Source organism: Mesoplodon bidens (assembly GCF_964165515.1).
Source record: "Mesoplodon bidens genome assembly, chromosome: 5".
Taxonomy (NCBI): Eukaryota; Metazoa; Chordata; class Mammalia; order Artiodactyla; family Ziphiidae; genus Mesoplodon; species Mesoplodon bidens.
In genome coordinates, this window is record NC_138161.1 from 6163956 (window position 1) to 6174721 (window position 10766).

Consider the following 10766-nt stretch of genomic DNA (forward strand, 5'->3'; position numbering starts at 1 on the left):
AGCCCCATATCCTGTACGGACCCTGTCGTCCAGTTAATTTTATGTGAACTCTGTCTCCCCCGGTAGCCTATAAGCTCTTTGAGGGGTGGGGCCCATTCACCCAGCACAATGTCCAACCTATAATGGATTCTCCATCAATGTGGTTTGAATGGTATGTGCTGGGGAGATGAAAGGGTATAGAAGACACAGTCTCTGTCTTTTAAAGGTTCATAATCTAGAAGGCAAACAGAAATTTGAGAGGATAAGTAATTACCAATAACAGGCATATCTCGTTTGATTGCACTTTGCAAATATTGCATTTTTTACAAATCGAAGGTCTGTGGCAACAGTGTGTCAAGCAAGTCTATTGGCGCCATTTTTCCAAAAGCATTTGCTCACTTTGTGTCTCTGTGTCCCATTTTGGTAATTCTCACAATGTTTTAAACTTTTTCGTTATTATATTTGTTATGGTGATCTGTGATCAGTCATCTTTGATGTGACTGTGACTCACTGAAGGCTCAGACGATAGCATCTTTTCAGCAATACGGCATTTTTAATTAAGGTAGGTACTTTTTCTTAGACATAATGCTATGGCACACTTAATAACAGACTACAGTGCACTGTAAATGTAAATTTTGTATGCATTGGGAAACAAAAACATTTGTGTGAGTCCCTTTATTGAGATATTCGTTTTATTTCAGTTCCAGTGGTCTGGAACTGAACCCAAAATATCTCCAAGGTCTGCCTGTACATGCAATGGTTTTACCATAGAAAAGGACTCTGTTGCCTGAGCAAACATTTTCTAAGAGTTTGATTTTGGGGGTTTAGAATGGTCTTGCACATTCAAACAGAGCCAAGGAGGGTAAGGCAAGGAATGAAGGCCACTGGTGTAAATTCAAAGTCAAGGAAACTCTGCTGGACGATGCAGAAGGAAACTTTGTGAACAGAGATCTTTATGAGATATTGTACAAGAGTAGCAATACTGACATTTACCAACTTCATGTGTGATTGGGGTGGGAGGGTGGGGGGTCAGCTTGGATACTTGAATCTCTAGAAACAAAGTGGAAGCCCTGGTGAAGGAAAGAATAACTTTGTCAAGATTTCTGTGGTTGTTCTTTTTCTACTCTGAAAAAAATAATCCAGGACAATATTAGTTTTAATATGTTTCATGTCCAAGTCCTAAATGGAATTGGGACAGGTATAAAAGAAATTGGGCTGTATCCAGGATACGTCAGAAAATGAGAAATTTAATAGGATAGGAAATGTGTAAGTGAAGCCTAGCCTGACTTTTCCTCAAGAATCTCTGTGATTTTGAACAGGATTCGCCTTGGGGCACTCAGTTCCCTATTTTAAATGCCTACTTGGAATGAAATGACAATAGGGCCTCCTTTAATTCTAAGCAGAACGGTAGAAACAACCTTCTTTCTCTGGGTCAATGGTCTTTAAGAAGGCCAGCTGCACCCCAGGAAGGGGCAGGGACACCATGTTCAGCTGTACAGGTTGTGCACTGAACAACTCTAGAGGGCACCACTGACACAGACTGCAGTATGGATGGCACCTCAGGGATTGTAAGGTGCTCAACTCTTATAACCATGCATGGTGAAGAGAATTTTAGAATGTCTATTTATATCAGTTTAGGATCTAAGATCAGTAAGAAAGAAATTAGATGTTACCAGTAGCTATTATCTGGATTGATATCGACATCATCATTTGGTGGGTGGGAAACAGTGGAAATCCCATGACTGAGGATTGTCCAGAACACCCTCCCTCTTTTTTTCCCTTTTCTTTTAATTGAAGTATAGTGATTTACAATGTTGTGTTAGTTTCAGGTGTACAGCAAAATGATTCACTTTCATATATACATATTATATATACTATTTCAGATTATTTTCCATTATAGGTTTTTACAAGATACTGAATATAGTTCCCTGTGCTATACAGTTGGACCTTGTTGCTTATCTCTTTTATATATAGTGGTATGTATCCATTAATCCTCCCCCCACCACTTTCCCTTTGTTAACCATGAGTTTGTTTTCTATGACTCCCTCACTCTCAAGTTGCTCTTGGAATATCACCACATGCTGCACTGCAGTTCCTTGTGCTCCGGTAAGAGGATTTATATTTATACACCTACATTTAACCAACCTAATCGCACCACAGTAGGTAAGTGGCTTTAAAAAATTCCTGCATAGTCACAGGCTACAACATGGATGAATCTTGAGGACGTGAAGCTAAGTAATACAAACCCGTTACAATAAAAAGACAAATATTGTATAATTCCACTTATATGAGGTACTTTAAGTAGTCAAATTCATAGAGGCAGAAAGTAGAAAGGTGGTTAACAGAGGCTAGAGGGAGGAGAACAGGGAGTTGTTTAATGGGTAGAATTTCAGTTTTACAAGATGAAAAAGTTCTGAAGATCTGTTTCACAACAAAGTAAATAAACCATACGACTGAATTATACACTTAAAAATGAGAAAGATGGGGCTTCCCTGGTGGCGCAGTGGTTGAGAGTCCGCCTGCCGATGCAGGAGACACAGGTTCGTGCCCCGGTCCGCAAAGACCCCACATGCCGTGGAGCGGCTGGGCCCGTGAGCCATGGCCGCTGAGCCTGCGCGTCTGGAGCCTGTGCTCCATAACGGGAGAGGCCACAACAGTGAGAGGCCCGCATACCGCAGAAAAAAAAAAAAAAAAGAATCTTAAACTTTAAAACAAGTGTAATTTCTTAATTAGTTTTTAAATATTGGAACTTAACCACATGACTGACAGAAAAGTGTATTGGCTAAAAAAAAAATTTCAAAAAGTTCTTGGGAAAAAGGAAGAACATATTTCCTTGCTATATTTTTACTCTCTTGTTTGGTTAAGACCAATGTTAATGAGTATTGTCAATCTCTGGGGTCCCCTTCTCAGGCATCGTATAAAATTAAAATAACTAGTCACTTTGTTAGAACCTTGGCCATGATACAGGTGCAGTGTTATGGGGACAAATGACCATTTCTTTCACCATGCCACTCCACAACAGTTTTGGATTGTAATAGCCAGAAAAGTGTAATCTCACGTCAATCCAGAAAGAAACTCAGTTATCAAATCACCATAAACAAGTATTTGAAAACTAACATTCAAAAGACAGTCCAGGCCATTTGGTGAAGGATTGCAATATGGATGACTTGAGATATTTCAGTCTTAGGAAATCCACCAGTGTCCTCAAACTGGAGGCTGAAACCTCCCAGAGCAAATGACGCCCTGTTCTTCCTTATAGCTCCATCATGATATGAAAATTGCCCTATTTGAGTGGGGCAGTTCACACTTTTTGGCTTCTTCCCTTTAGATGTCCTGCAGGGGCATTTTCAATTTGTGGATGATTACCTTCTTGCTTTATGATTCTAATTTGTCTTCCTTTTATTTAAAAAGTGGCAGATTAAGAGTAAAATATAAAATAATGGCATTTAGTGGGTGCTTGATTTTTCCACTGGCAATGTTATAAACATGACCAAGCATTTCCCTTTCAGATATGGAACAAGAAGTCATTTAGTGAGATTCTGAAGCATAAATTTAGGGCTATTTGCAAGGCACAAACCATATTCAAGCAGATTGGTGCCTGGAATGTGTAACTTATACTGAATTGTTCATGTAAAACAGCCCAGAAATGGATGTTGGATTTATGGGTTTGGGCCATTGCCAGATGTGGCAAGCTTGCTTGGCTTATGACACAAAACAATGAGCTATAGAACATTCTCTTATCCGTACCCAAAGGGCACCTGTACCAAATCGAATGGAAAATGTTTCCCCATTCCTTATTTATACCTCACTTCATTCCAAAGACTGGAAGAACAGTAAGTAGTTTGTGCCTGGGGACAATAAAAAAGTGGAGACAGACCCCACGAGACTGCACAGCAGCCTGGATGCACAATTCAATGTCCTACTTCCCAGGAGGACAAATATGAATTGATGTCTTTTTGCATATGAATTGTCCTGTATACCTATTTCAAATATAAATTAATTTGAAATATTTCAATATGCACCTATAATTAAAATATTTGTTTTAATTAGTACTAACATTGGTGCTTCATTTTTAAGTATTAATTAAAATATTTAAATATGCAACTTGCTTTCTGTATGCTAGATATATTGCACCTGCAAGAAGACTCCAGAATTCACAGTTTGGCTGATGACGATTGGACATATGGAGCTAACTTACTAAAGATCAGTTTGGACTATTTCTAATTCGCCTCTAATCCCAGTCAAATTGGTTTTCTATTTCAATACAGCAGCCATTTTTCAAGGTAGTCTCGGGTTCTGCCCCTCAGGTTACCACCCCTTTTTGTTTGAATTTCACAGAACTTAGCTGAATCAAAATAGTCTCATTGAAGAATAACCCCAAACTGAAGGATATTAGAATTCTCCATCCCTCCCTCAGCTCCCTATTTTCCTTGACATTTTCCCAAATGTGAAGAGTTCTTTCTATTGAGATTCTTCTAAGTTTTTCTCATTTTCTTTGCCTGCCGTGAAGGTATTTATTTTGCATGTATAACAATGCACCCATTTCCAATTTAAAAGGATTTAAGTGGCAAACACAGGTTTCAAACCCGTAAACAACAAAAGAGAGAACTTTTTTCTCTCCAAACTCACCTGGACCACAAATCTCAACATTTAGAGAAGAGGGTGCTGGACTGTTGGTCACAGTAACTGATAAATCCACAACCTGAAATCTACTGATTCATCCGGTAGATTAATCTACTGAACATTACAAAGTGCCAAACCAGGAGCCAAGTCTGTGGATGACTCAGGAAGTTCAAAGTCTAGGTAGGATAATTCTACTAAATAAAATGCAACCCATAATACTTGCTATGGTCTGGATGTTTGTGTCCCCCAAAATTCACATGCTGAAATCCTAATACCCAAAGGTGATGGCATGAGGAGGTGGGGCCTTTGGGAGGTGATTAAGTCATGAGGGTGGAGCCCTCATGGATGGGACTAGTGCCCTTTATAAAAGAGACCCCAGAAGGCTCCTTCGCCCCTTCCACCAGGTGAGGATACAGTGGGAAGTCTGCAACCCAGAAGAGATCCTTCACCCAAGGATGCTGACACCCTGGTCTCAGACTGCCAGCCTCCAGAACCGTGAGCAACAAATATCTATTGTTTATAAGTCACTCAATCTGTGGTACTTTGTTATAGCAGCCCAGACAAATCAAGATAATACTTTAACAGCATGATCTTTACTACTGTGTTTTATAAAAAATACCAACCAATCAAATATAATATATACCTGTGCATATGCATCCCCTAAAATCTTTCTTTTCCCCCACTATGAAGCCCTTTCTGGAAAGTCATTCTAAATTAATGGAAAGCCCCAGGCTTGTGTTCATGATATCATTCAGGTGTTCAAATAGTCCAGTGTTCCCAGTGGACCAAGAACAGAACGACCCCAAACAAATTGTGAATTCTTTCCACCTATGACAACACCTCTGATGAAGCACTGAGAGCAGAAAGTAGAATTTTAAAAAATAATGAAGAGAACATGTTCATCATAAATTCAAGGCACTTTCCATTACAAAACTCATGTTTCCTCTTCATCTTGATCACACTATTCCACTAAACCCCTAATAAAATCAATTGTGAGTCATTTATTCAATTTTTCTCTCTAAAAAAAATACATCTTGCATTCTGTCACTCTTAGAATTCAAAAGAGAAAAAAGGTGACACTTCTTAATCCCACAGCATTCGTTAATGAAATGCAGAATTGGGGAAATCAATCTTATAATAATCCATTACCATCACCAGCCCAGCAAACATATTTTCTTGCTTCACTGTGGCCTCTTCCCACTTAGGAAATGTTGAAACTCAAACCCAAATTGCAATTGGTGTCTTTCTAGACCTATTGTTTCCAATTAGAGTAGAGAGAGCATCTATCAATGTGTGATCCAGAAAAACCATATAGATCTTGCTGGATCTTCCTATATCTCCCCTCAGGTATATCCCCAAATGAGGTTAAAATTACATAAGAAATTGCATTTTCATTTGACCTTCTCTTGCTAAGCCTTTGGGGCCAGTTGTAAAATCTACATTGTGCACAGTTACCCTCAGAATCCGTGCTTAACTGGTCTAAATTATACTGTTCCTTGCAAACCTATTACTCACCCGTCAGCATCTGTTTCAGTTCACTATTACATCATAGGAAGCACACAACTATACTAATTTTCATTTTAGGCCTGTTTCATCTTACTATTTCTCTCACCAAAGGGTTACACTGAGAGCTGAGTAGGTGAGCCCTAAACCAGTGTCATATGTGATTTTTGAACCAATGGCTACTTCCGGAAAAAAAATCAAGTTTTTTCCATCCCCTGCTCCCCAATATAAGTGGGCATAGCTTTCCCTTGCAATCTCTGTCCAGAGCAACACTGTTCACTGCTTTCTTCTTGCTTTAGAGTTTTAATGTATCAGGCAAGTAGCTTCTGATCCTGTGCTAAGGATACACATGTGGGTCTAAAGATTTGACCCACAAAATTCCTCGGTGTGTTCAAACCATGCCTTGACAGGTGTGGTCCTTTTGTCGTGGCCAATGTCTGGATGGGAGAAAGGCCCAGAAACCTGGCACCAAATTGCAACATCCCATCCAAGCCAATGCAAGAAAAGAGACTGTGAACAGCAACAGGGAAGCGTCAGGAGAGTGCTTTCCCAAAGGAGTCTCAAGTCTAATTCACAGCTGTCAACGGATGCATTATGCAACTGGGAACTCCCCCATTCTCTCACAAACAGGGCGATGGTGTGTGTCATTTTTTAAATCAACTCTCCAAATGTGTGCCTTAATCATTAAAATCTTGCTCCTGGCTCTGCTAAATAAGTACTTTTAAAAAGCAACTTAAAAACAGACACCTGAACGAGAAGACGGAACTGATTGTCACTGTTGGTGGAACTTTTTTTCAAATGGTATTATTAGGTCACTAAAAAAAAGAAGCCTTTCTCTTTCTTGGGCAGGGAAGAGATGACAATACATTTTGTAAACTTCCACCCTGGTGTTTAGGATTTTTGATCCAGTGAACGTACCGAAGCCTGTATCCCGGCTAAATTATCTTCCAGCTCATTTCATAGATTGTTCCAGGCGCATCTGACACACTCTAATACTGAAATGCCAGTTAGACACCCCTGCAAACCACCTCCACTCTCTCACATTACCCTAAATTTGGACTTTACTTTCCTTGCTATACTTGAGCTTCTTTTTTCAATCACATGCCATTTACCCCCAAAAAGCGTTGTCAAAGGGGAAAAAGATGTGTTGTCGTAAAGTCACCCAGTTTAAAGCCAGCTCCAGGCTCAGTCCCCCCACCAAAGGCTGCAAGAACTCAAAGAGAGAGCTCAGCCCAGGGAGAATTTGGCCCTTTCGGGGCCTCTCCTCCCAGCCCAGCTGTGAGCTAGGGAATTTCTGCAGCCGGCACTATACCCTGACAGCTGGAGCAGCAACTCTGTGCCCATGAGACTCAAATAAATCCTGAAGTCAGGGGAAAGTCTGACAAGACCCATTGCTTTGGCCCCTCTGGGGTAATTAGTTACACAGGTAAGTAAATGATCATCTGAAATCCATCCCCGCCTGAGAATTATTAAAATTAGAAGCCACATGGAAGTCATCCAACTAAAGAAAAGCTTAGGGGGGAGGGGGGAGAGATCCCGTCCTCTACCCAGAAAGGAGCTTCTGTTCAACTTTATTAAATGTTTTAAGCAGATTTAAGTTTGAGTCGAGGGACAAATTCCCGCCCTCCAAGGGGCACGTTCCCAGAAACTTGGAGATGAGCCGCAGACCTGGTCACCAGGGCTGCACATGATGTGGGGGTTGGGGGGATGGGTGCAGGAGGGAGAAAGGCAGAGAGAGCTGGAAGGGAAGCAAAGGGGGGCAAAGGTGTGAGATGTTCATGTTGTGGGATTTTATCAACATTCAAGAAGGAAGGCAGAGTTCTTGGAAGAGCCCACAAAGGCCTCTGACGGAATGCTGGGGGGCGGGGCCGCGGCTGCAGAGCTGCCCTAATTACATGTTCAGCAGAAACGAGGTTGTGATCCTAATGATGGGTGAGCTCTGGGAAGTTTGCTGTCTCCCTGGGGACCCACAGTTAAGTGACACTGCCAAGCTGAGGCATTCTGGAAAGCTCATGAGTATGGCATGGGACAAGGAGCCTCTGCTGAAGATGGGTGACAGCCAGAGGGGAGAGCCAATGGGGGGATCCCCACTCCCGAAGAGTGCCCTTTAGCTAACTTGATCGAAGACAGGGAGCTCCCTGGCTACACAGGTTTCTAAGTCCTTCTTCTATCTGAAACTATTAAGTTGCATAAAAAAAAACCCACCCCACACGGCCATCCCTTCTACTTGCAAGCATGGTGAGCCGATGCAAACAGAGAAGATACTGAAATCTCTGTCCAGTCTACAGAAAGCCCCTCACCGGAGCATTCAGGAAAAGAAGGCCTGGCTCTCATCGACCTGTCTCTGTTTCAGAGCCCCAGCTTCCTGGCCTCAGCTCCCCACCCTCCACCTCTTTCGCTTTCTCTGGCATGCATTGTTCATACGGATCAGAAAATTCCACATGCAATTTGGACATCAAGACCCACCCAAGTCCTGGATATGCCCTTCACTAGCTGGTGGCTTTGAGCCAGCTGACCTTGAACATCTCTGCACCTCAGTTTCCTCATCTGTCAATTGGGAGTCATAATAGCACCTACTTCACAGGCTTGTGGGGAAGTTCAAATAAGGTAACTAGATGCCCTGCTTGGTACTGGGGACACTGGGCAAACAGGAGCTGCTGTGGTGGAAGGTTTGTTGCTGCTGGAAGGTTTCTGCCTTCCCGTCTTCCATCCACGCTCGCACTCTTCCTTGCCCGATCCCTTGGCTCCATACCAAACCCTGTTCCTAAATTTTATAACGCTTTGCCTGCTCCATCTTCATGTCATGTTTATATCAAAAGTCACCCATCAGAGAGATGAAAGCAGGGAAGAGGCATTTTATTTCTGAAGTTGTTAATTTTACTGTAGATTTCAAAAAAAAAAAAAAGGATCCCCCGTCTGTCAAAAAAAAAAAGGCAAAATAAAAGATTTTTTAAAATAATGATTTAAGTGCCAGCCAAAAGGATATGAAAGTGGATTTGTCTCAGCTACCAAGTGGAATTAGAGGGTGATAGTGTACAACCCCCAAACTGCCTTTTTGAAAAGAAAGACAGAGAATAGGATCTTTTTAAAAATACAATGAGCTATCAGTTTGCCCCAACAAACTCTTCTGGATAAACAGATACAGAGCAGTGACTTTCAACTGAAAATTGGAGCCAGAGTTTCTCCCATCTTAGACTCACACGCCCATACGCGCAGATTTTTTGTGGTTCGTACAATTTGCATTTCTCTACTGGTTTTACTCTGATTAACTGCAGATGTCGTTTGTATAGGCAATGCTTCCACATGGCCACGCAATGCAATCCTTCCCTCACTTCCCTTCTGAGGCTGACTTTCGCCAGCTGGCCTGCCTGCTCACATTCTGACAGGTACCCACCAAAGAAAACACGTGAAGACACACACGCTGCAGGAGTGCAAATCTTCGCAAGAGACTAAAAACACTCAGCTTTCTCTCCTGAGGTCTAGACCCCAAAGCACTTTCCAAAGTCACAATTAAATCACAAGCAAAACAATGAATCCCTTTCTCTACCTAAGGTGAATTTTTAAAAGTTGCAAACAACCAATGTCTGCACTTGTCATGCAAACCCAGATATGAACAGAGTCAGTCCCCCAAGCAAACGGTTCCAGAGTCAAAGTGTTCTACATTTTCTGAACCTAAATGAGCCGCTTCTCACCCCCAGGTTTCCCTCCAGGAGTCAAAGCCCCACTCACCTCACTCATGATGTTGTAACAGCAGCTCCGGTATCTCTACCAGCCACACGGAGAGCACTGCTCAGGGGTCGCTGCTCCCCCGGTCCTGGCTTTTCTCTTAAAAAGGGCTGCCCAGTGGCATCATACCTCCCGTGAACCAATGAGATTCATTCACCTGTCTGAACGCCTGGCAGATATCTGAGGGCTCCCAGGGCCACCTAGTGGAGCAACGGAAGAAGGCGGGCTCCGTCACATCTCCAAGTCCTGCCAGGGAGGGAAGGAAAGCACACGGGTCATCGCAGGTTTGCCATGGATCATAATTTCAAGGGGTACAGGATTTAGACATGTGGAAAATGCACTTTCAATGTCGGTGGACAGAAGGGGTTTTTTTTCCGAAGGAAGACCAGTCTGAAAACACCGGTGCCGGCCGTTCCACACCCTCCTGGTTTTCTCAGGAGCTGTCATTTCCTCATCCATTGTAGCACAGTCTCAGCCTGGAGAGTTGAACACTCTCCACTCCTCCTCCAGCCCCAAACCTGCCAGCCTGCTTGCACCCCAGGTACTCATCCCCTGGTGGGGTCATGGGCTTGGAGAGTCACGCTGTGACCTCAGAGGAGAGCAGTTCCCCCAGCTTTGCCTATGGGTGTCATAGCCTCGCAAGAACCAGGAGGAAAATGGCTTCGACCCTGGAATCTGCCCATCCAACCTGGCTGTGAAGATCCTTTTGCCCAGGTCTGGACTCCTAAGACCCTGAGAAGCATCCGAGTGGGCCCTTGATTTTCACAAGGCAGACGTCACAGATGAGAATGTAGCTGATGCACAGAACTGAGATGTGTGTGACTGCCTGTCTCCTTGGTCCTTCCTGCAACTTGCTGGCTTCAACTGGGCCCAGATTCAAGCACAGGAGCCTCAGAGTGGTAACAACGATGCCTTCTCATGGCAAATCCGCCGAA

The 10766-nt window shown here is 42.8% G+C and overlaps 1 protein-coding gene across 1 annotated transcript in view; it reads right to left on the reverse strand.

The window, feature by feature from the left end:
* PCP4 (Purkinje cell protein 4) overlaps positions 1-9898 on the reverse strand; it is a 55440-nt gene extending 45542 nt beyond the window's left edge. The window contains exon 1 of the mRNA XM_081234835.1: positions 9835-9898. Within this exon, the coding sequence (XP_081090961.1) occupies positions 9835-9843 (9 nt within the window). The 5' untranslated portion in view covers positions 9844-9898. The remainder of the gene's footprint in view (positions 1-9834) is intronic.
* Positions 9899-10766: the final 868 nt, after the last annotated feature.